The sequence below is a fragment of the Brassica rapa genome, chromosome A02, assembly GCF_000309985.2.
Source record: "Brassica rapa cultivar Chiifu-401-42 chromosome A02, CAAS_Brap_v3.01, whole genome shotgun sequence".
Lineage (NCBI taxonomy): Eukaryota > Viridiplantae > Streptophyta > Magnoliopsida > Brassicales > Brassicaceae > Brassica > Brassica rapa.
In genome coordinates, this window is record NC_024796.2 from 16,305,260 (window position 1) to 16,331,438 (window position 26,179).

General features: G+C 39.5%; 1 protein-coding gene and 1 long non-coding RNA gene across 4 annotated transcripts; both read right to left on the reverse strand.

The window, feature by feature from the left end:
- Positions 1-166: 166 nt before the first annotated feature.
- Positions 167-11,877, reverse strand: LOC117131778. Its single transcript, XR_004455119.1, has 2 exons — positions 1,394-11,877; positions 167-1,275 (listed from the first exon to the last, which is right to left on the reverse strand). It is a non-coding gene; the product is annotated as an uncharacterized LOC117131778 (long non-coding RNA).
- An 11,452-nt stretch (positions 11,878-23,329) lies between these two features.
- On the reverse strand, positions 23,330-25,151 carry LOC103868226 (L10-interacting MYB domain-containing protein). Of its 3 annotated transcripts, none has more exons than XM_009146338.3 (5): positions 25,021-25,151; positions 24,575-24,918; positions 24,405-24,498; positions 23,970-24,340; positions 23,330-23,880 (listed from the first exon to the last, which is right to left on the reverse strand). In XM_009146338.3, exons 2-5 carry the CDS (start codon positions 24,908-24,910, stop codon positions 23,425-23,427), a joined length of 1,257 nt encoding a protein of 418 aa, XP_009144586.1. In that variant the 5' UTR covers positions 24,911-24,918; positions 25,021-25,151; the 3' UTR covers positions 23,330-23,424. The 3 variants fall into 3 exon arrangements, with proteins under 3 accessions (XP_009144586.1, XP_033140149.1, XP_033140150.1); XM_033284258.1 differs by having other exon boundaries at positions 24,575-24,923; positions 25,021-25,129; XM_033284259.1 differs by having other exon boundaries at positions 24,575-24,920; positions 25,005-25,121.
- Between the last annotated feature and the right edge of the window lie 1,028 nt (positions 25,152-26,179).

Sequence of the window (26,179 nt, forward strand, 5' to 3'; positions counted from 1 at the left end):
GCAGAATCCATAACTGTAAAGACATAATGCATAATCCAGAACTGTAAAGACATGGTGTAGAATGCAGAACAGTAAAGACATGATGCATAATGCAAATATGAGAATGCAGAGTGCAGAATCCAGAACTGTAAAGACATGATGCAAAATGCAAAATGTAGGATACTCATACAACGACCAAAATTAAATTATAAAATTACAGGAATGTGATCATATGTGATCACGAAGGGTTAGTGGATGACACAAACAAAAAGTTTCTCAGACATATAAACTACATAAGTTTCACATAATTTCAAAAATACATCTCTACGTGAGACTCAACTAATTCAAAGAGATGTACTACCTGTCACAGAAGTCTGCTACACTGGCAATCTCCTCAGACCTCCTAAAGCACAAACCTGAAAAAAAAATCAAATTAATTAGTTTTTAGACTGGATATTTAAAGAATTTTTAACCATTTGGTCGTGTTATTCCCATCCAAATGGTTCTCGCGGTTCACATTTTGTTTATCTAAGCCGCATTCTAAAATCAACTCATGGGTAGGTTTTTATACCATTCTACAAGTCTTTGAAACCCATGTGTAGTCTTTGACTTGAGACTTTCTTAAACTGTTGGTTTGTTATACTCGTGGTTTGTTATTCCCATCCAAAGTAAACTGACATGTCTTATATGTCTTTGTCTAAAGAGTTGTATGTAAGCCGTGGGTGTTTTTAACTGACATGCCTTATACATCTTTGTCTAAGACTTTTAAGCCGTGGGTCTTCTTTTAACTGACATGCCTTGTACGTCTTTGTCTAAAGACTTATGTGTAAGCCGTGGGCAGTGAAATAAGGATCTGTTGTTTTTGATATGAAGTCTTTGTCTAGACTCTTGTAAGTCATGGGTAGTAAAGACTTTTAAGCCGTGGGTCTATTAACATGACATGTCTTATGTCTTTGTCTAAAGACTTGTAAGCTGTGGGTAACCGAAATGTCTTGTCTATGTAAGCCATGGGTAGTAGTAAAATAAGGATCTGTTTTTGATTTCTCAAGTCTTTTGTCTCAAAGACTTTCTTAAACCCTTGATCGTTATACTCCCATTCCATCCAAAGAGATTTCTCTAAGCCGTGGGTAAGTAAATTAAGGATCAGTTTTTGATTTTAGTCTTTTGTCTTAAAGACTTTCTTAACCATTGGTCATTGTAATCCATTCCATTCAAATAATCAAAAACATGATCTTCTCAAGCCGTGGGTAAGTAAAACAAGGATCTGTTTTTGATTTTAGTCTTTTGTCTTAAAGACTTTCTTAACCATTGATCGTTATAATAATCACAAACAGATCTTTCTTAAGCCGTGGGTAAGTAAAAAAATAAGAATATGTTTTTGATTTTAGTCTTTTGTCTTAAAGACTTTCTTAACCATTGGTTGTTGTAATACATTCCATCCAAATAATCAAAAACAGATCCTTCTTAACCCGTGGGTAATTAAAGTCTCTTCTTGTCTTAAAAGACTTTTTTAAGCCGTGGGTAATAAGTTTTCTTTAGGGGCAGCAAATGGACAATCAAGCCGTGGGTGCAAGTCAAACAAGAATCTGTTTTTGATTTCTCAAGTCTCTTGTCTTAAAGACTTTCTTAACCATTGGTCAGTATAATAATCAAAAACAGATCCTTAATTCTTAAGCCGTGGGTTAGTAAAGTATCTTCTTGTCTTAAAAGACTTTTTAAGCCGTGGGTAATAAGTTTCCTTTAGGGGCAGCTAAGGGACAATCAAGCCGTGGGTGTAAGTCAAACAAGGATCTGTTTTTGATTTCTCAAGTCTCTTGTCTTAAAGACTTTCTTAACCATTGGTCAGTATAATAATCAAAAACAGATCCTTAATTTTTAAGCCGTGGGTTAGTAAAGTATCTTCTTGTCTTAAAAGACTTTTTAAGCCGTGGGTAATAAGTTTCCTTTAGGGGAAGCTAAGGGACAATCAAGCCGTGGGTGTAAGTCAAACAAGGATCTGTTTTTGATTTCTCAAGTCTCTTGTCTTAAACACTTTCTTAACCATTGGTCAGTATAATAATCAAAAACAGATCCTTAATTTTTAAGCCGTGGGTTAGTAAAGTCTCTTCTTGTCTTAAAGGACTTTTTAAGCCGTGGGTAATAAGTTTCCTTTAGGGGCAGCTAAGGGACAATCAAGCCGTGGGTGTAAGTCAAACAAGGATCTGTTTTTTATTTCTCAAGTCTCTTGTCTTAAAGACTTTCTTAACCATTGGTCAGTATAATAATCAAAAACAGATCCTTAATTCTTAAGCCGTGGGTTAGTAAAGTATCTTCTTGTCTTAAAAGACTTTTTAAGCCGTGGGTAATAAGTTTCCTTTAGGGGCAGCTAAGGGACATTCAAGCCGTGGGTGTAAGTCAAACAAGGATCTGTTTTTGATTTCTCAAGTCTCTTGTCTTAAAGACTTTCTTAACCATTGGTCAGTATAATAATCAAAAACAGATCCTTAATTCTTAAGCCGTGGGTTAGTAAGAAGTCTCTTCTTGTCTTAAAAGACTTTTTAAGCCGTGGGTAATAAGTTTCCTTTAGGGGCAGCTAAGGGACATTCAAGCCGTGGGTGTAAGTCAAACAAGGATCTGTTTTTGATTTCTCAAGTCTCTTATCTTAAAGACTTTCTTAACCATTGGTCAGTATAATAATCAAAAACAGATCCTTAATTCTTAAGCCGTGGGTTAGTAAAAAGTCTCTTCTTGTCTTAAAAGACTTTTTAAGCCGTGGGTAATAAGTTTACTTTAGGGACAGCAAAGGGACAATCAAGCCGTGGGTGTAAGTCAAACAATGATCTGTTTTTGATTTCTCAAGTCTCTTGTCTTAAAGACTTTCTTAACCATTGGTGGTTATAATAATCAAAAACAGATCCTTCTTAAGCCGTGGGTTAGTAAAGTCTCTTCTTGTCTTAAAAGACTTTTTTAAGCCGTGGGTAAAAAGTTTCCTTTAGGGGCAGCTAAGGGACAATCAAGCCGTGGGTGTAAGTCGAACAAGGATCTGTTTTTGATTTCTCAAGTCTCTTGTCTTAAAGACTTTCTTAACCATTGGTCGGTATAATAATCAAAAACAGATCCTTTTTAAGCCGTGGGTTAGTAAAGTATCTTCTTGTCTTAAAAGACTTTTTTAAGCCGTGGGTAATAAGTCTCCTCTAGGGGCAGCAAAGGGACAATAAAGCCGTGGGTGTAAGTCAAATAAGGATCTGTTTTTGATTTCTCAAGTCTCTTGTCTTAAAGACTTTCTTAACCATCGGTCGGTATAATAATCAAAATCAGATCCTTCTTAAGCCGTAGGTAAGAAAAAAAATAAGAATCTGTTTTTGATTTTAGTCCTTTGTCTTAAAGACATTGGTTGTTGTAATCCATTCCATCCAAATAATCAAAAACAGATCCTTAATTCTTAAGCCGTGGGTTAGTAAAGCCTCTTCTTGTCTTAAAAGACCTTTTTAAGCCGTGGGTACTAAGTTTCCTTTAGGGGCAGCAAAGGGACAATGTTCCCAAGATAAGAATCTTACAGAACACTATTAGATTAGTGTTTGTCTAAGATCTTTTTGGGGGTTTTGAAGTGGAAAACCACAACATCAAAACAAAACAGAATAAATCGATCTTAGGGTTTTGAAAAAAAAACAAATTAAAAGGCTTTTTGAAATATTCTTGTTGTTGAATTCAAAATCATCTCAAAACTGATGGGGAATCTGTAGAGCATAGAAAGAGTAATTTACCTTAATGACAGGTTTCACACGGAGTCACTGAATGCTGCTGTAAAAACCCATTGTATGTTGTTTCGCCTTTCAGCTCTTCCATCACTCTCGTCACACCGTTTCTTCTCGTGTGAGGCTATAACTGAAACAGTAGTAAGATACACCATAACCACAAATTATGAACCCTAAAATATAACTACAAAAGGAATAATGATGCAAGCTTAGAAACTATAGCATAAACTCTTTACCATTATTGTCTAACTAACGACAGGACTTGTGAGACATAATAATACAAGAATAAGAATTTGAGAGGTTAAACAAACAACACTCGTACATCAAGGAGAAAACAACATGGTTTTTTTCTATCGATTCTTACAGAGTTTAGTACCAAAAACTAAACAAATCAGGATCCAATCCGTATAAAACAAGACGATCAATCGAACAAGAAAGATTCACAAGAAACCCTAACATAGAGCGAGAAACCCCAAACCAATCGGGATCAGAATCTAAAGAAAACGAAACCCTAAATCAAAATTGCGATTGAACTATAAAGGAACAAGACAATCAATCGAACAAGAAAGATTCACAAGAAACCCTAACATAGAGCGAGAAACCCCAAACCAATCGGAATCAGAATCTAAAGAAAACGAAACCCTAAATCAAAATTGCGATCGAACTATAAAGGAACAAGACAATCAATCGAACAAGAAAGATTCACAAGAAACCCTAACATAGAGCGAGAAACCCCAAACCAATCGGAATCAGAATCTAAAGAAAACGAAACCCTAAATCAAAATTGCGATCGAACTATAAAGGAACAAGACAATCAATCGAACAAGAAAGATTCATAAGAAACCCTAACATAGAGCGAGAAACCCCAAACCAATCGGGATCTGAATCTAAAGAGAACGAAACCCTAAATCAAAATTGCGATCGAAGATCCTCAAAGACATTCATGATTTACAGAGAGAGAGAGAGAGAGAGAGAGAGAGAGAGAGAGAGAGAGAGAGAGAAGAGAGAGAGAGAGAGAGAGAGAGAGAGAGAGAGAGAGAGAGAGAGATCCAAACACTTACTATGTTAATGAATTGGATCTGTTTCTGCGATGTTTGGAAGAGTCGAAAAACACCTACGAAGGTTGAGCGTTCTTCAAATATTTTTATTTTTCGGATTTGGGGAAAAAATGTTGTCCCCTCTCTCTCATATATAATAGCAGATTTTTGAATTATTAACAGTGGTATGCCATTTCTTTTTTAAAAATATTTTTAATTATTTTCACCACCTGTAAATTCATCTAATGAGAAAAAGACGTTTGGGATGGATTACGATGTAACAGATGGATCGGATCCAATGATCTTCTTCGAAGAAAAAGGCATTTACTCACAAAGATTGAGAGCCACAAAAAAGATCTTGCAAGACCAAGAACAAGGTGGAGAAAAGCTAGCGAATCAGTCTATCCTACGAATGTGTTAGGAAGTATCGTATTACAGCAATCTCTATTAAAAGTTCTTTTCAACAACGTGTTTGATGTATCTTATGTTTCATGTAATCTGTTACATTGATTTGATATTAATAAAGTTAAAGATGTTAAAAGAAAAAAAATGAGAAAAAGACGTTTTAAACCAATCAGAAATACTGACCAAACTTAAGGCCCATCGTATAATAATTATCACTGTCTTTGTTTAAACCCCTTATTCTTTCCTTTTCTGGTTTCGTTGGGGCTAAAAACGAGAGTATAACATTTGTTCGTCCCATTCGCTTTGAAATTAGAAAATCTCAGTGCTTTTTTCTTCTTTAATTTTAAAAACTATAATTATTTAATTTAGTATATAATTAAGATACAATCTATATATTCTAAAAATTATAATTTAGATCAATAATTTAATTATATTTTTCTGCAAAGGCATTCAAATTAACAAACATAAACATACAAAGTATGATTTTACATTATATTTGAATATATTCTTAATTTAAATTATATTGCAAGTTATTTTTAATTGATAGTATATTGCAAGTCATTCTAAATTTAAATTATATTTTAAATCATTTTTAATTTAATTTCTTACTGAAGTTTTTATCAACAAAATAATTATTTTCACAATATAAACATTTTGTATATATATTGGTCATCCAAAACATATAAAACAATTGTTAAACAAAATCACAAAATACATGATATAAATTTATAAATAGAAACATATGTTATAAAAATATGTTATAAATTATATATTATAACCCATTTGATTATTTAAAGTAATCAATGAGATATATAACATTTTTAAAAATCTTAATAATTTATAAGGATAATAATAAATGTATTTTAACTTAAATTTATGTTTTATTTTTATAATAGAAAAATTTATTGAAAAAAATCTCAAAACAATTACTAAAAATTTGAAATGTTTTTTTATAAAATAACTCATTAATTAAATTCGTAATTAATGATATAATAATATTATTATAAATTATTGTTAAGGTAAATTTTATTATAAAACAAAAAATTAGATGCTATTCTTTCTAAATTTTCTTTTATTTTATTTTAAAAACTGCTTTCAAAAAACTAAATAAATAAAATATCATTCATCGTTAAAAGGGATTAAAATTCATAAACTATGTAATATTTTAATAAAAAATAATGTTAACATATATTAAACTCTTATATCCAGACTATATATTATTTTTAAACTTTTATTTATTTTTAAACTCACAATAAAATATTATCTAAACATTATTACACACAAAATATCATAATATATTACTAAAATTTAGTTCTTGTGTTATTTACAAAATATGCTGTTAGAAAACTTTGAAATTTTAATAATTCATTACAATTTTAATTATGAATATTTCAACTATAATTTAAAGTTTATTTTTAATTATAACAAAAAAGTTCGAAATTGTTTTAAAATTTTAACTTAGATTTCAATATTTTATAAAATATTTCATTGATTTACTAAAACAAAATCCAAATTCTTATATTCTTCCACACTCAAAATAGTTTTGTAATTTTTCAAAATGGTCTTGACCAATTTTATAATTTCGAAAATTAATATTTTAAACTTAAAATAATAATATTCCAAATTTTGCATAAGATAAAATCATAGATGCAAAAGTATAACTTTTTTGAAATTCAACATGAAAAAATGTTTTTAAAAGAAAAAAATGATGCAATATTTTATAACCTTAATTTAGTAACAAAAAATCAGAATACTTAATACCATAGCATCTGATAAATATCATATATCAATAAATTTTACTAAAATAATATGTCTCCATAATATACATATATATATATCCATATATGTAGAATACAACTTTATGATTATAATTTATAATAATTGCGTAATCGATATTCTATAGCATCTTAAATAAATATCTCTTTTAAAAACATATTTTCACAAAACAAAATATTCTAAACTAATAAAATTTTAAAATGGACTGTATGCAAACTGTAGAAATTGAAAAAAATAAACATATTTTGCAAGAGATGCTTTATTTGATTATTTTAGATAATCAATTCATTGTGCATAATTCAAAAATATAGTAGTACATAATTTCATATAAAATATTATTATATATTAAAAATATCAATTAAAAACGTACACAATAATATGATAGAGTTAAAAATAAATAAAACTAAAATGTAAATTATATATTTAAACATTCATTATAATATATTTAAGTTATACATTAGTAAAATGAAAAAATACCCGCACATCTATGCGGATCGTACTCTAATGTCTTTTTATGATTCTATGCATTCTATGGTGTAATTAAAGACAAGATAAACCTTGTTTTTTGAAGTAAAATTTATTTAACGGGTTAAATAAAAACTAGTAAATAAAATCACTATTAGTTTAATTTAATAAAAAAGTCATGTACTGGAACCTTAACTCTAAAATATGAATATTTGCCTTGTTCAGTATTGCATATATATTTATTTTTGTCAGTTAAAAATATATAAATTAAATTAATAATCAACATAAATAAAACAAAAGACATTTCTGACATCTTCTTGATTTCCTTTCATTATTACAAGTATGTCACTCCTAGATTATGGTAAGAAAATTATTTTAAACCAAAAAACCTATACATTCCTTTTTCAGTATTTCATACATTCTATGTTTAATATAACTAACGATTTCAAAGAATTAAAATATTTTTTACGAATATTTACTCATATATTGGACTACTAAATCATAAAATATTTATATCATCAAGCATTACTATTAATCAACCTTAATGATTCTATAAGATATGATATTATTTTCATCTTTTGTTACGGAAGATAAAATATCTCAATATTCAATATTGCACTATCAGATAATGGGATAATTGTAACCTAAACCATAAATCTTACATAACAAAACAAAACATATATGGGATGATTGCCTTGACTGTATATGTAGAAGTTTAGTTGTAAAATTTAGTCTGATTTTTTGTTGTTGTAGTTGTATGTTATTTGCCGTAAAAGCTATACCGAATCGGTATCCGGTCCGATTTTCAAAAAATTACTCTACACTTTTAACTGTATTATTGATTTTCGTAACAATACACTACAAGAAAACTTGGTCATAACGATCACGTATTACAACTACAAATGTGACGTCGTAATTTGACGTCGTCTTTAGACTAACTAACGACGAAATATGAAATCTTCATAATGTAGACGTAATTACGCTACGATAAAATTTTGTCGTAAATTAGTCATAATGTAACGACTAGTACACCACAAAGGTTATGTTTATTATAAACCCATCATTCATATTATATATGATGACAGTAATATTTATTTAATAATTTTAAACTATTGGATATAACAACTAAAGAAAAGGAATCAAAAGAAATCAGAGATCGAAGATAACATCAAATACGGAGAAGGAGAAGGTTGTCGTATTCAAGTATTGGTTGTAAAACATGACAAAGGAAAAAATGAAACAGAAGATGTGCTGTGGATGAAGTTATTGATGAGAAAGACACCAAGAAGAAGAGATGGATCATATGACCATCGCTAAACACTTATTATATATTATGGTCATTCACATTCTCTACATCTTTCTTTAGTTTTTTCTTCGAATTATACATTTTCATTATTAATAATTTCATGGGTTTCTTTTCATATTTATTTAAAATAAAATAAATAATTGACTGTATATCTATATTATGCTTATGCACTCGTACATCTACCTCTTTCTTTTTGCAATTATACATTTTCATTATTAATAATTTAGTGAATTTCTCTTGATTTTTATTTAAAATGATATAAATATTAATTAAGATTATATTACATTGAAAATTTAAACTACTCCGAGAAAACTAAATTACAACACCCACTCTTTCTATGAATGTATATGTACTAATTTTTGTAACAAGAAACCTTGTCCACTCATACTTTTGTTCTATGCACACTAATTCTTTGTATATTAAACTAAAAAAATATTAAACAATATTAAAAAGTCATAGTAGATAGTTTAACGGCCCATCTTTTCTAAATCACCCCCTTTCTCTCTTATTCTCTAAGGAGCCAACTTCTCCCACGCCCCCACTTGTGGTAGAGACAATCTCTTATGGAACTCTCAAATCTCCTATACCCTCATTGATTTAATGAAATATGAATATCCGATTTTGCCCTTTTGCATTTTTGAAATTATTAATTTAAATCATTAAAAAAATTCGAAATTCAAATTTCAAATTTTTAAATTTTTAAATTTTCAAATTTCGGATACTACATTATACTGTATAGTTTTATTTAGTTGTACTGGATTATACTTCGTTCTACTGGGTAATATTGATGTTAAGTTATACTGAGTACTACTGAATGTAGTTATACCGAGTTATACTGAGTTATACTTAGTACTACTGAGTGTAGTTATACTAGGTTATAATTAGTTATACTGAGTACTACCGAGTGTAGTTATACCGAGTTATACCGATTGTATTGTGTACTACTAAGGACTACTAAGTACTACTACTACTACTACTACTAGTACTACTACTTAGTTAGTTATACCGAGTTCGACTAAGTTCTACTGGTTATACTGCATAATACTAAGTACTACTGAGTTAGTTATATCAAATTCGACTGAGTTAGTAATACCGAGTTATACTGGATTCAGATCTGAAGAAAATAAATAAAAAACACAAAACATATTTTGCAAAGGGGGAACAAGAACAATAAAATCCCTAAATCATAAAAAAAAAAAAAAAACTCAGATCTATAGAGAACAATAAGAACCCTAATCATACAAAACCCAAAATCTTAATTTACAACCCTAAATCGAAAACATGAGGACAATAAAAACCCTAAATTGTGAGGCACCGCAAATCTGTTTCTTCTTCAGGTTTCCGGATCTAATCTTAGAGTTCACTATCGGATTTGATGTTGAAGAAGAAAGAAGAAGAAACCAGAAAAAGAAAAGTTGCAGAGAGGAAGAGAGAAACCATCGGCAGGGAGAGACTGGACTTCAAGAGATAGGGGTAAGAGAGGCGTTGTCTCTTCTCTAAGCTTCGCAGTTTTGCTTTGCAGTTTTCTTCAGTTTCTGACTCCGATAGCTTTAAGCGCCAGAGTAGGATTGCTCTTGTCATTATTTTGAGTTTCTAGTCTGGTTTTGTCCTTTTTCACCATAAAGTTTGGATTTTGATTGGATTCACTTCTATCTCTAGATCTAGTTGGCTTTTGGTATAGAGAAGACAGAGTCACCGGATTCAGGTGGATCATCGGTGCGGTTATACTGCTAACGACTTCGGTTTGATCTATTATCCAAGATCTAAAGCTAGATCTTGGGGCCTTGTACTTCATGCATGCCAGTTTTTTCTTTGCTCTGAAGTTTAGTTCAGTTTCTTTTCGAAACTATTCGGGTTGGATTGCTTGCTCCTTGACTCTACCTCTCAGCTATGATCATGATCTCTTTGCAAGCTTCATTTTAGGTGTGTTCTAGTCGCGATTGTGGGCTCCACCGCTTTTCGGAGACCTAGAGGTTCTGTCTTGCCAGAAGTGAAGCTTCGATTCTTGGGATCAAAAGGTAGGTTTTAAGAGGAGCTTGTTAACGATGGTTGACCAGGGGAGGGGCCTCTTCGTTAAATTTTGCTCTTTATGTGTAAAGCTTTAACCTGTTATGTTTGTAAGCGCCAAGTCTTTCTCTATGGATCCATTGTTGTTTTATGACTGGGACAAAACTTTTATGGCTTTAAGTTTGGTTACAGTTTAGTTTAGTCTCTAGGAAAATTCGGTCTTACGCCAGCTTTGATTCCGGGAATATACCTTCTTTCCGCCGGCTATGTATTTGTCTTTGTATCTTTGATGTCTCAATAAAATATTCTGGTTGACTAAAAAAAGTCATAGTAGATTATACCAATGTGATAGTGAAAATCAAACAAAATTACATGCATTACCTCCTCTTTTATTTATAGGCTAATTCTTTTTTTTTTTTTTACGTCGAAAGGCTATTCTATTACTCAAACTTGAGGTGGTCTGGGTAACCAAACCGGAATAGAACAACCAATAAAACATAACTCCCTATGGAAGGATCTAGCAGTCTTAGCCAAAAAATCAGCCGTCTGGTTACGTGCCCGTGGGACGTGAGCGATTTTAAAATCCGGAAAGCATATCTGTAGCGTCTCTATCCTCTCCAATTCCGTCGCAAAGCTTGGCCACGCCTGAGGTTCCTTCACCATTGCTATCAGTTCCTTACAATCTGTCCCGAAGCTCTGGCAGTTCGAATGTTGCAGCATATTCTCCATCGCCCATCGCAGTGCCTCTACTTCCGAGTGCAAAGCTGATTCCCGCCGAGTGAAATTCCTTGTCCCCATAAGCTGCACATTCCCAGACCCATCCATCCACACCCATCCGCATCCACTAAAGTTAGCAGAAGATGTCCAAGATCCATCTAGCAAGCAAATATTTCCCAAGCTTATGGCTTGGGGCTCCTCATTTATAGGCTAATTCAAGGGACCAAATTCAACCCATAACTAATGGTTAGTACTAGAAGATTTAAAAAGTACCATTGTGGGAACCGAAATTCGCACTGTCGATTTCCGTTTAAATAAGGAAACTAAGAAAACCCTAGTTTCCCAGAGGACCCGGATATCTGTTAATTACCACACGTCAAGCAATCAGAACACGAGAATAACAACGATAAAAATAAGAAATCGAAAAGAGAGCAAAATAGATCTTATTCCGAATCTGCGTATGAGCGTTACAACAAGGTATAAGCCTGGGCTCGAGAGCTGTCGGCGAGATTCCTAGTTCTAGCAACCCTAAGACGGCTAAACCTAATTGAGTCGCAGCTCGAAATAACAAAAACGGAAAGTTGCCTAAATCGCTCTAAGTGCTAAGTTTGCTCTGAAAAAGTTCTCTCTGTGCTCCTCGCCTAGGACTCCTTATATACTAGCTCCAAGGTCGGTTTACGCTTTTACTCTTCTGCCCTTAAGCCGTCATAGCATAAAAACGGAGATATTCCATTTTTCCCGATCTTCACAATTATCTTCAAAACTTCCGTATTTATCCGCGGAAACTTGACATTTATCCTTCTTCGCGGGCCAAGCGCGAACCATGCTGTGGTTCACGGGCTTCTGGTTAGGAAAAATCGTAGGATGGGCCTCGAGTCGTGTTTTAGGTCCCTTTGGGCCGTCTTCCGACTCGACACGTTTACTACGAGTTTTCCGCGGTTTCTAATCCGCGAAGTTTGATCGATGAATTAGAATAGCGGGAAACATAGACTGAGCTTGCTACGGTCTTCGGGAGATAGCATTCGAAGGTTTGACGAGAATGCAAGGACTGGTGTCGTATCGATGTTCGGAAAGGTTCAATCGCTACACAGCGACCGAACTTTGGCTCGAGCCCGGTCGCTATGTAGCGACCGAGCGAAACGAGTGCTCGGTCGCTACGTAGCGACCGAGCTTCGGCTTGAGCTCGGTCGCTACGTAGCGACCGAGCGGGACGATCGCTCGGTCGCTACGTAGCGACCGAGCTTGGCTGAGCTCGGTCGCTACGTAGCGACCGAGCGGGACGATCGCTCGGTCGCTACGTAGCGACCGAGCTTTGGCTCGAGCTCGGTCGCTACGTAGCGACCGAGCGGACGATCGATCGCTCGGTCGCTACGTACGACGAGCTTGGCTGAGCTCGGTCGCTACGTAGCGACCGAGCGGGACGATCGCTCGGTCGCTACGTAGCGACCGAGCTTGGCTGAGCTCGGTCGCTACGTAGCGACCGAGCGGGACGATCGCTCGGTCGCTACGTAGCGACCGAGCTTTGGCTCGAGCTCGGTCGCTACGTAGCGACCGAGCGGGACGATCGCTCGGTCGCTACGTAGCGACCGAGCTTGGCTGAGCTCGGTCGCTACGTAGCGACCGAGCGGGACGATCGCTCGGTCGCTACGTAGCGACCGAGCTTTGGCTCGAGCTCGGTCGCTACGTAGCGACCGAGCGGGACGATCGCTCGGTCGCTACGTAGCGACCGAGCTTTGGCTCGAGCTCGGTCGCTACGTAGCGACCGAGCGGGACGAGCGCTCGGTCGCTACGTAGCGACCGAGCGGGACGGACGTTCAGTCGCTGCGTAACGACCTGTTTCGAGCTTTCGTCGGACGTCTCGATTCTTTCTTCCGCCAAGCTTTTTCGTAAGGAAGAATCTATTTCGAAAAGTACTCTTCGGAGAAACTCTTATTTTCTTCTTCGAACGTTTTGAATGTTTAAATTTGTCGTAACCGTTTTTGACCCCAACAGTTAGCCCCCCAGCCCGTTAGAGTTGTGACTCTAGCGGGCGGATAGATGACTTTGACAAGGTTAAGTGTATTGGACGAAATTTACAGTTAAAACTCCGCGGAAAAAAGTTGTCGAGGCGACATTCCGAACCCATACTTCTATAAGTAGTGAGCTCTTGTCATTCATTCTCTTCACACCTTTCCTCCTTCATTTTCTTCAAAACCTCTCTAGTTTCATAACTTTCCTTTCAACATGTCTTCCTCCCAAGGTGATAAGAAGGATTCCGACGTCGAGATGGGTGAGGCCACCTCTCTGGCTCCGGTTCCAACTTCTCCGGCGGAAGTGCCGGCTTGTGTTGCCGGTCATCTTTCTTTCCGAGAGAAACTAGTTCGTCGCCAAGCCGAGAAAGAATTGGCTCAGACTGGCTCCGAGTTCCCGTCTTCCTCCGCGCAGGTCGTTGCCCCGTGTCACGGGACCGGCTTCGCGGCTCTTTCCCCGCAAGTCCTACCTGCGGGATCTTCCACGACTCCGATCCTCGTCGAGGACAAAGAGAAGGCCGCTGACTCTATGCCTCCGCCTCCAGCCAGAAAAGAAATCGTTCTGGCATTGCGTGCTCCTAGCGCTGTCCAGGCTACTCAGCCTAAGAGTCGGAAGAGGAAACTGGCCAAGAGCGGTGACGGGGAGACTTCGCAGCGAGGTGGGTCGAGCCTAGCGTCGGGACTTCGCGGAAAGGTTTGTTTCTTGTTTGAATTCTCGATCGTCTGTCGTGCATTCTTTTCATGGACTTAGTCTTAAGAATTTTTTTTGTTCGCAGTTCATATCGTTGATCGATGGGATGATCAGCGAATGTGGTTCTGAGACCAGTCGTCTTTCCGGGGAGTTGGTGGAGCTTCAGGGCAGATGGTCCGAAACCGAGGCTATGTTGACGGCTGTCGAGGACTCTCACTCTGCGAAAGTGTCGAAGCTCGAGGTTGCGATAGGAGAGCTTGAGAGGGACCTCGGGAAGACGGCGAGTTCCTTGCTTAAGGAAAAGAAAACCAGGAAGGCCAAATCCTCGGAGGTGCGTCGACTCCAGCGTCAGATCGAGAGTGACGCTGGACTAGCGCGCCGCGGGATCCAAGAGGCTACGGATGCCCTTCGTGCGGAGTTTCAGGCTCGCTTGGCGAAGATTTCTGCTTCCCTGGGTTCCCTCGAGCGTATCCGGTGCAGGGATTTCGCTTTGGCGACGATTGAGGGCGGGATGGCCGTGGTTCGGTCGCTCCAAAGTGAGACTCCCCCGACCTTGGAGGCCGAAGAGGCCCGACTGTCCGGCTGCAAGGGAGATATGGCGGCCGAGGATGGCGATTTCGATCTCATCCTGGCCGACCTAAAATCCGCTTGCTTCCTTCCGACGTGTCCAGAAGACCCAGAGGGGAAAGATCCGATGGTCGGAGAGAACGGAAGCGACGTGGCTCCAGGCTCGGACGAGGCGGCGGGTGAAGAGGGAGCGTAAGTTCTGAGGGTGACTTGGGTTAGATCTCTTGCGAGAGATTTGTTTTTTTTTTTTATGTCTTTTATGCTTCGGCCTTGAACGGCCTTGTTTGTATTTCGGGACTGGCCGTGTGTGGCTTTGAATCCCTGCCGCTCCGCGGCTTTATGGTATGATAATCGGATAACGTTTTTTATGAATTTGTGAATAGTGGGGAGGAAGGTGATGAGTTGTCGTCTCATATCCTTCTTCGATTGTGAAATGTTTTATTCGAGACCTGTTTCGAGAGTTCTTCCGCGAGATGTGAACTCTGCGGGGGCGCTGAAGGTATCGAACGTAAACATAGAGGCGTGGTTTAAGAATCTCTTATCTTTTGATATCATGCCTTTGAGATGTTAGAGACCAGTGCGCTGGGTTTAGGGCAAGACCTAGGTTTACTTTCGGTTTAAGGATTGTGCGGTGACTAACCGGCTATCGTTTTTCCTGTCGCGATTTCTTCCTGATTCGTATCGATGTAAAGTCCGCGAAAAGTTCTCGGCTTATACGACTTGTTTGATACGAATCGAGCATCTCTCCGGAGACCGGAAGTGCTAGACCAAAATTTCGGATTTCTTTTATAGCGCTATTATCCTTGTGTCGGATGTAAGAGAGTCATCTCCATGAGATGGCTATGTCTGTTTAGGACGTTTGTGAGTTCGATGTGATCAGCATCGGACTTGGTGGCGTGTGCCGTTGTTTTGATTAATTTGCGCAAAATAAATGTTAATGTGTGCATATATGTGTCTTTTTGCGGAGATTTCGTTTGCTCGGAAGAAATCAATTTTGAGGCATCTTTTGCGACGTCTCGCGATGCTAAAGGTTCGATTCTCCCAAGCGGCCGACCAATTTCCGAAGACCTCGTTGCGATTTCGCGGGTGAGGATGTTTTGATAAGTCGAAAACACCAAAAGTGCGGTAAGAAGTTTTTCGATTTTTTGGGAGTATACGAGTATACGTACCCACTCCCCCCTTTTTAATAAGGGAGGACAGCTGAATTTGCCTTTCGGCAAACTGCCTACGTACTCCTTGCGGAGATCAAGCCGTCTCGTAGTTCAGTGATTGCGAGTTGGTTCGTTTAGTGATAGTATTTTTTGAGATGCATCGCATTCCAGGTTCTAGGGATTTTTATGCCCTGCATGTTGGCTATTTCGTAAGAACCTGGTCGGACGACTTTTTCGATTTTATAGGGACCTTCCCAGTTTGCTCCGAGTTTTCCCGCGTTTCGTTCAGCGGTGTTTTGGAAGACTTTGCGAAGGACCAGATCTCCCTGATTGAACCTTCGGTTCCGTACGTTGGAGTTATAGTATCTCGCAGCGGCGTGCTGGTAGTTTTGAATTCGGATGAGCGCTCGATCCCGGCGTTCGTTAATGAGGTCGAGATCGTCCAAGAGCATAGCATTGTTGAGTTCCTCTCGTTCGGGTAAGAACCTTCTTCGAACACCGGGAAATTCTACTTCTGCGGGAATCATGCACTCCGCGCCGTATACCAAGGCGAAGGGAGTTTCTCCCGTTGCTCGCCTTGGGGTGGTACGGTGAGACCAGAGGACTCCCTCGAGTTCGTCGGCCCATCTACCTTTTTTGGCCTCCAAGCGTTTCTTCAGTCCGTCGAGAATGGTCTTGTTGATTGTTTCAGCCTGTCCGTTGCACTGCGGATATCTGGGAGTTGACTTGTTGAGTCGTATCTTCCACTTTTCGCAGAATGCCTCGAATCGGGTGGAAATAAATTGAGACCCGTTATCGGTTACGATTTCGTAAGGAACTCCATGCCTACAGATGATGTTTTTCCATACGAAATTCTCGACTTGGACGTCTTTTATACTTGCGTACGAGTCCGCCTCTACCCATTTTGAGAAGAAATCGGTAAGGACTAGAAGGAAACGCTTTTGCTTTGAATTATGCAGAGGTCCGACAATATCCATGGCCCAGCGCATAAAGGGATAAGGCGACGTGATGGAGGAAAGAACTTCGGCGGGTTGTCGGATAGTTGGCGCATGCCTTTGGCATTTTTCGCATTTTCGTGCGAATTTTTCGCAATCTCCGATCATTGTTGGCCAATAGTACCCGTGGCGTTTATTTTCACGGCTAGTGATCTTCCGCCGGAATGGTTGCCGCATGAGCCGGAATGTATTTCCTCCATTACTTTCCTCGCCTTTTCCCCTTCCAGGCACGTCAGGAGCGGTCCGGAGAATCTCCACTTGTAGATTTCGCCGTCTACTGTTACGTAGCGTGCGGCCTGTGTTCGGATCTTGCGAGCTGACCATTTTTCGGCGGGCAGTTGCCCGTCGATAATGTAGTCTCGAATCGTCTGAAGCCATGGGGTATCACAACCGTAATCGGATTGCTCTGATGGTGGTGGTATCGTAATCTCTTCTTCCTCGTCGTCTTGACCCTCTATGAGATTGACAATGACTGGGGGTCCGATACTCGGATGTTCGATGAACTCGACCGGAATTACCCTTTTGAGTCCTGGATCGGAACTTGATGCTAAGGCCGCGAGGGCGTCCGCCTGGACGTTCTCGGAACGGGGGATCCGGGTAAGGGCGAAACAGTCGAAGTCTTGAGCTAGACCTTGGACCAGTTTGAGGTACGCGTCCATCCGTTCGTCTCTGGCTTCATATTCTCCGCTGAATTGACTGGCCACTAATGGGAGTCGCAGTAAGCGTGGAGATTGCGTATTTTTAAGCCGCGAGCCAAACGTAGACCTGCGATCAATGCTTCGTATTCGGCCTCGTTGTTTGAGGCATGGAATTCCAGTCTGAACGATTGTTCCAGGATCTCGCTTGTTGGAGATGTGAGACGGATCCCGATACCCGATCCTTGCTTGGATGAAGATCCGTCGACGTGGAGGAGCCAGGTGGAATTTGGTTCCTCGTTGGTTATTGCTCCCGTTGGAAGTTCGACCAAAAAGTCCGCGAGCACCTGTGATTTTGCGCTCGTCCTTGGTCGGTATTCGATGTCATACTCGCTCAATCGACCGCCCACTTCGCCAATCGGCCTGATTGACTTGGGCTATGCAAAATTGTCCGTAAGGGAAAAGTCGTGAGGATAACAATCGTGTGGGATTGGAAATATGGTCGTAGTTTTCGGGCCGATGTTACGACCGCGCATGCCAATTTTTCCATCAACGGATACCTAGATTCGGCATCCAGCAAGGTTTTGCTTATGTAAAAAATAGGTTTCTGCTCCCCGCGTTCTTCCCTGATCAGGACTCCGCTTACGGCTGTTGCCGATACCGCGATGTACAAGAACAAAGGCTCTCCTTCCACGGGTTTTGCGAGGACTGGAGGAGTAGCTAAATAACGCTTCAGCTGTTGGAAGGCGTTTTCGCACTCTTCCGTCCATTCGAATTTTTTATTTCCTCGCAGGACGTCGTAGAAGGGCAGGCACTTATCTGTTGATCGTGAGATAAATCGGTTAAGTGCTGCGATTCTGCCGGTCAGTCTTTGGACTTCCCGTTTATTCTTCGGCGAAGCCATCTCGATTAGAGCGTTGATCTGTTTTGGATTTGCTTCGATACCGCGGTTGGTGACCAAGTAGCCGAGGAATTCTCCTGATGCCACGGCGAATCTGCATTTCGTCGGGTTGAGCTTCATGTTATGGGAGTTTAGTTGTGCGAAGCATTCTTCGAGATGTGACACGTGATCCCTTGCTTTGAGGGATTTGACAAGCATGTCGTCGATATAAACTTCCATCGTTTTTCCGAGTTGTTTGGAGAACATTCGGTTCACGAGTCGTTGGTAAGTTGCTCCAGCGTTTTTGAGGCCGAAGGGCATTACCTCATAGCAATAGGTTCCGCGATCGGTAATGAACGCAGTCTTCTCACGATCGTCGGGATTCATCCTAATTTGATTATAGCCTGAGAAAGCGTCCATGAAGGATAGGAGTTCGTTGCCCGCCGTTGCTTCTACCAATCGATCGATATGTGGTAGAGGGAAGCTATCCTTTGGACATGCCTTGTTTAGGTCGGTAAAATCTACGCAAACTCGCCACTTCCCGTTTTTCTTTTTGACTACTACGGGGTTGGCGAGCCAGTCGGGGTATCTTACTTCCGTTATCGACCCAACTTTAAGCAGTTTTTCGACCTCATCGTTTACTGCGGTAGCACGTTCGGGTCCCAGCTTCCGTCTTTTCTGTTTGACGGGTTTGAATGTTGGGTCGATGTTCAGCTCGTGACATGTTATGTTAATGTCGATTCCTGGCATATCTTCCGCAGCCCACGCGAAAGTATTAAGGTTCTTTTTAGACAGGTTATGAGTTCTGTCTTTAAAGGCTCGTGGAGATTGGCTCCGATCTCGACGCAGCGTTCTGGGAAGGCTTCGTCGAGACAGATCGTTACCACGGGTTCACAAGTTGGCTCGCGTTTTTCATCTAGAGCTGCGAAGATACGAGATTGCCAGAAGAATTCCGCTGAATCCTGACTTCGCGTATCTTTGCTGGAGGTCTCTTTCTCCGCTTTCTTAGGAGTAATTTCGAGGATCGGTCTCTTTCGTTTTAGTTCCGCGGCGAAACAGACCTGAGAAACTCTTGGATTTCCCCAGATTACCTCGACTCCGTTAGGGGTCGGGAACTTGAGGCAAAGATGGTAGGTTGATGGGATTGCGCGCATGGTGTTCAGCCATGGCGTCCCCATGATAACGTTGTAAGATGCGGGGCGGTCGACGACTAGAAACTCTGTGATGTTTGTCACGGTTCCGGCTTTGACAGCGAGTCTAATCGATCCGTAGGCCATGGTCGTTTCCCCCGAAAGCCCTAGCAGTGGGCTTGGGCATTTTGCGATCTCGGATTGACTGATCCCCATCTTTTCAAGAGTGTCTTTGAAGATGATATCGGCCGAGCTTCCGGTATCGATTAGTACTCTAGCGACGTCGATATCTCGAATTGTCAACTCGATAACAAGGAGATCGTTCCGAGGTTTGGCTCGATCGACCGTTTCTCCCCCCCTGAATGAGATGACATTCGCGCACGTCGAACCTCGCATGTCTGTCCTGATCGTTGAGTGGTTTTTGCGGGTTAGATTGATCCGTAAGTCCCCCTCCTTCTAGCGCCAAACTGTGGGAACCGAAATTCGCACTGTCGATTTCCGTTTAAATAAGGAAACTAAGAAAACCCTAGTTTCCCAGAGGACCCGGATATCTGTTAATTACCACACGTCAAGCAATCAGAACACGAGAATAACAACGATAAAAATAAGAAATCGAAAAGAGAGCAAAATAGATCTTATTCCGAATCTGCGTATGAGCGTTACAACAAGGTATAAGCCTGGGCTCGAGAGCTGTCGGCGAGATTCCTAGTTCTAGCAACCCTAAGACGGCTAAACCTAATTGAGTCGCAGCTCGAAATAACAAAAACGGAAAGTTGCCTAAATCGCTCTAAGTGCTAAGTTTGCTCTGAAAAAGTTCTCTCTGTGCTCCTCGCCTAGGACTCCTTATATACTAGCTCCAAGGTCGGTTTACGCTTTTACTCTTCTGCCCTTAAGCCGTCATAGCATAAAAACGGAGATATTCCATTTTTCCCGATCTTCACAATTATCTTCAAAACTTCCGTATTTATCCGCGGAAACTTGACATTTATCCTTCTTCGCGGGCCAAGCGCGAACCATGCTGTGGTTCACGGGCTTTGGTTAGGAAAAATCGTAGGATGGGCCTCGAGTCGTGTTTTAGGTCCCTTTGGGCCGTCTTCCGACTCGACACGTTTACTACGAGTTTTCCGCGGTTTCTAATCCGCGAAGTTTGATCGATGAATTAGAATAGCGGGAAACATAGACTGAGCTTGCTACGGTCTTCGGGAGATAGCATTCGAAGGTTTGACGAGAATGCAAGGACTGGTGTCGTATCGATGTTCGGAAAGGTTCAATCGCTACACAGCGACCGAACTTTGGCTCGAGCCCGGTCGCTATGTAGCGACCGAGCGAAACGAGTGCTCGGTCGCTACGTAGCGACCGAGCTTCGGCTTGAGCTCGGTCGCTACGTAGCGACCGAGCGGGACGATCGCTCGGTCGCTACGTAGCGACCGAGCTTGGCTGAGCTCGGTCGCTACGTAGCGACCGAGCGGGACGATCGCTCGGTCGCTACGTAGCGACCGAGCTTTGGCTCGAGCTCGGTCGCTACGTAGCGACCGAGCAGGACGATCGCTCGGTCGCTACGTAGCGACCGAGCTTGGCTGAGCTCGGTCGCTACGTAGCGACCGAGCGGGACGATCGCTCGGTCGCTACGTAGCGACCGAGCTTGGCTGAGCTCGGTCGCTACGTAGCGACCGAGCGGGACGATCGCTCGGTCGCTACGTAGCGACCGAGCTTTGGCTCGAGCTCGGTCGCTACGTAGCGACCGAGCGGGATGACCGAGCGGGACGGACGTTCAGTCGCTGCGTAACGACCTGTTTCGAGCTTTCGTCGGACGTCTCGATTCTTTCTTCCGCCAAGCTTTTTCGTAAGGAAGAATCTATTTCGAAAAGTACTCTTCGGAGAAACTCTTATTTTCTTCTTCGAACGTTTTGAATGTTTAAATTTGTCGTAACCGTTTTTGACCCCAACAACCATTAGTTTGAGATAGGCTCTGTGTACCAAACTAAACACATGCAAAGACCAAATAGTTGCATAAAATATTAATTAAATTAAATTTAACCAAATAATAATGATCAAACATAACACATCTTAATAAATATTCAATATAAAAAAACACTGTAACGGGGATATTTACCTAGTTTTAATCTAATTATGTAAGCGTCTGTCGGGCACGAAGCTTCTTAAATCCTTAATTAAAAGTTTATTATCAATATAGTATAGTTTTGTGATGAATTTATTTACTAAGAAAACAATTTAAATAGTTTTAACCATTTAAATTCTAAGTTTCGATTTTTTTAATATATATATATATATATATATATATATATATATATCCATTGTATCACATGAAAAGAACTAAAGTAATAAATTTCAAGCAAATATTATATTAAGAGAAATAAACACATTTAATAGAATACCTTCTACATTTAAATGGAATTAGTCTTTTGGTGATGGATGAATGTAATGATTCCTTATCACGTCAGCTTTGGTTGTGTGATGTAGGTAGTAGACGAGTGAAGATACATACGGTTGATCACATAACAACACAACATAGAGATTGTCCTGAAGATATCCTTTTTAACTGATAATCTATGGTTAAATGAATTTATTGGCATTTGGGTTCCTTGACAAAAACTTATTGTAACATCCCGAATTGTAATATATATAGAAAGCTTAAGAAAATGATTTGGCTATCTAACTATGTCACCAAAGTTGATTTACATTTTCCGTCACAGATCCGTTTAGAACTCCAGGGTTAAGCGTGCTTGGGCTGAAGTAGTGAAAGGATGGGTGACCTATCGGGAAGTGATTCGCGATACCGTGCGAGTAAGGCCAAAACATGGAAAAATGTCAGGTGGTGATTGCAGGATCAGTAGACAATGATTTCGAGCCTTCAGAAAAATTAACGGACCGACGGTTGGAACGGGATGGGGTCCACAGGCCGAGAGAGCGGGCGTGGATGGCCCATTAGCCGTGGGTGGCTAGAGCGTTATAAGTGGTATCAGAGCCAGGTTAGCCATATCGGTTCTGATCCGAGAGACGTCTTGAGACTTGTCGTGGGAGGCAACAAGGACGTTGCGTTCTTTGAGAGAGGGTGAATTGTAACATCCCAAGTTGTGATATATAGAAAGCTTAAAGAAAATTGATCTTGTTAATTACCTATGTCACCAAAGTTGACTTACTTTTTCCGTCATACATTCGTTTAAAACTCCAGAGTTAAGTGTGTTTGGACTAAAGTGGTGAAAGGATGGATGATATATCGGGAAGTGATTCGCGATACCGTGCGAGTGAGACCAAAACACGGGAAAAGATTGGGTGGTGATTGCAGAGTCAGTAGACAACGATTTGAGTCTTCGGAAAAATTAATGGACCGACCGTTAGAACGGAATGGACCCCATAGACCGCAAGAGCAGACGTGAGTGGCCATTAGCCGTGAACGGTCGGAGCGTTACACTTACCTTGAACAAAAGACTTTACAAGGATGACTCTTATTCGGCCATTTCTCCAGTGACAAAGAAGTATTTACAAGTCTCTAATCGATGGACCACTGTCAACTAGTCATACATCTAAAAATGTTCGTTACTCATTACTCTTCATTTTTGTCTACAACCCCCACCTTCACCAAACCAGCCCAACCTTGTACTGCCTCTGCCTCATTTATCAAGTAGAGCAAACACGCAAGGCAATATAGCCTTATCAAGGATTCCACAGAAAAGTAGGCAACTTGTCATGTTCTCTTGATTCTTCTTGCCTTGCGTGATTGTGTCACCTTGTCTACAGCAACATTTTTTGACTTAGAACAAGAAAAGTGTAATACATTTTTTGAATCTTCACTGCTCAGTCGAGTATTTATTTATGAAACTCTATAGAAAGTACGCTAGAGTAGTCTATTATAATATAAGAAAATGAAGCTCTGTTTATCTTTCAAAACTTCTGCATTTTTTTCAGCTAATAATGGTGTTTAAGTTACATGAGGCCGGAGTTTCCTTAACAACCACTTCTTGCGTAATTTCACATTTAGTGCCAAGAAAGTCTTGGCCTTGAGGTCATCTTCAAGCAGATCACAAGCATCTAATATAAGCTCCTCATCCATGTCTGGTAACGCTTGGATAGCCTCAACCGCGTTTTCTATTCCCATGGCTTTGGTTTCATCAACTCGAGGCTTCTTCAGCTTTACAGGGCTTGTACCATTTTGATGATCTCTTTTGTTCTTGGGTTCACAGAAAAGAGAGTTGATGTCTTGTTCCTCACCGGAACTAGACAAATCGGTTGTACCCTCGTGGAACTCGGCTTCGGGATCAAACCAGTCCGTAGCTACAAAGCAGTCGTCACTTTCCTCGGAATCTCCACAGACCACACACAAATCTTTGTAGTATGGAATGGGTCGAGTCATGAATTGCCTTGCATCTCTATGAGCCTGTAGTTGTTTTCAGACAAGAACACACACACTTTGAGAAAGAGAAACAAAACAGTAAAGTTTTAGATGAGAGCAATCAAGAGCACCACCTTTATATAGTCTTGCCAGACATTATCATCAGCTGTAACCATATGACGCTCATCATCCCAACCAAACCCATCTGATCGAAGAAGACTCTTGATCGCATTATACTGCCTTCTCAGAGTCTTGTACCGGTTCTTCAAGACATCCACAGTAAAGCTAGAGTCGAACTTGGCGTTGAAGAGTTTAACCATCTCAGTCCAGGCTTGTTTCCTAAAAGCACCTTCAATCTGGTTTCCACTTCTCGCTTGCTCCAACATGAGACCGATGAAATAGCGGTCCATTGGAGGATGCCATGTAGTCCTGCACCGTGAGATGCCGCTTCCTTTTGCTGATTCACATAGTCTGTTGTCATCTCCCTCAGTAATATTCTCTGGAGCTGAAACACACATAGAAGACTAAGAATCCAACAGGCCTCAAGCATATACAGTTAAAGTTTGTACCTTTCTGCTCAGACATTCCATCAGAGTAAATCAAACACAGATCTTTATAAAAAGGAATCGACTTTATTCGAAAAGATCTTGAATGAGGATGACCCTTGAAGAAAAAACAAGTCCTGTCAAAGTTGGGTGTGAAAAGAACAAACGCTATTATCAGCAAACGCAAAACGCACCTTGAGAAAGACATCCCAAACGCAATGATCAGCAACCACCATCTGCGTCCTTTCATCCCAGCTAAACCCATCTTCTCTCAAGAGACTCTTCACAGATCTAAACAAGTTCCTCAACGTCTTGTGCCTGTTTTTCAAAACGTCTTTCCCGTAAGGAAACTTGAACCTCGCGGTGAAGGCAGAAGACATGAGCTTCCAAGCGCGTTTGCTGAACAAGTGATCGTCGAATCGGTTCCCTCTCTTCACCTGCTCCAGCATAAGCTCGATGAAGTACTGATCCATCTCTGGCGTCCACACCGTTCTTAGTCGCTCGTTATCGCTTTCACCAGGCGTGCTCATTTCGGCGCCTGTGCCAAGAGAATCACAAATTAAATTCGAAAATTTAATAACTTGGCAGACGCGTAATCGAGATATTTTGATTTAGCTACACAGCAGAGATCGTCGCTTACAGAGGAGAGAGAGAGAGAGATAGGTGAGCTTTTAGGGATAAGGTTATCCGGGCAGAGGATTGTTCTCTTCGTGGCTGAGGTTATTCTTTTATCTGCAACCAATTCAGAAACCTTAATGGGTTTATATCATTTTATTGCCCTTTTTATATATATAATATAGGAAAAAGTGCCAATTTCGATCCCAACAATTTAGGTCGTGCCAAATACGACCCGAACAATTGATCAGTGCCAAATACGACCTCAACTAAATTATAATTAAAAAAAAACTACCTGAACTTCTTAAAACGTGCTTAAATCTACATTGACTCTAACAGAAGTTAGTCAATCGTTAACAAGATAAAACGACGTCGTTTTGATATATGAGGAAAAGTGCTAATTTCGACCCCAACACTCTCAGTCGTGCCAAATAGGACCCGATCACAAATGATCAGTGCCAAAACCGACCTCACCTTAATTATAATTTAAAAAAAACTACATGAACTTCTTAAAACGTGCATAAATCTACATTGACTCTAACAGAAGTTGACTGTTAGTCAACCGTTAACAAGATAAGTCGACGTCGTTTTGATATTATATATATATATATATATATATATATATTTTTTTTTTTTTAAGTATGTTCATTCCGGAACTCAAACCGTGTTGTGACACCCTTTTAAATGGGCACACCAACACCTAGATAAAAGTAATATTTTTAAATACTATTACAATTTTGAAATTATATAAACTACTATTATTCTTCATCTTATCCAATTTATAATTTTGGTGCCAATTAATTCTGATTTATATAAAAACATTTACATGTTTTTTATTTATCATATCTTTAATAAACTTATATCTTACTAAAATATAAATAATATAATATTTATTATTATACGATCTTAAATATGCTTAAAACTTTGAATTTATTTATACAATTTTCTTATATAAATTATTTTTAATTTTTAAACTTAAGTGGAATTTTTTTTTTCAAAGTTAATATTATATATTTTGATATTTTTTTCAAAAATGTCAAGACACATTTTACCATTCTTTCACTAAAATATATTGTACAAAATATTAGACATATTAAACAATAACTAAAATATATAAAGCAATCACTAAAATTTTAAATTGGATAAGATGAAGAAGAATAGTAGTTTATATAATGGGAAATTTC

Bases quoted from the DNA above. Each gene is read 5' to 3' on its own strand.
- LOC103868226 (XM_009146338.3), bottom strand. From the start codon at position 24,910: ATGAGCACGCCTGGTGAAAGCGATAACGAGCGACTAAGAACGGTGTGG. The intron at 24,341-24,404 runs GTACAAACTTTA...TGTGTGTTTCAG, and splicing joins TGGAATGTCTGAGCAGAAAG to CTCCAGAGAATATTACTGAG. The intron at 23,881-23,969 runs GTGGTGCTCTTG...AAACAACTACAG, and splicing joins TCTGGCAAGACTATATAAAG to GCTCATAGAGATGCAAGGCA.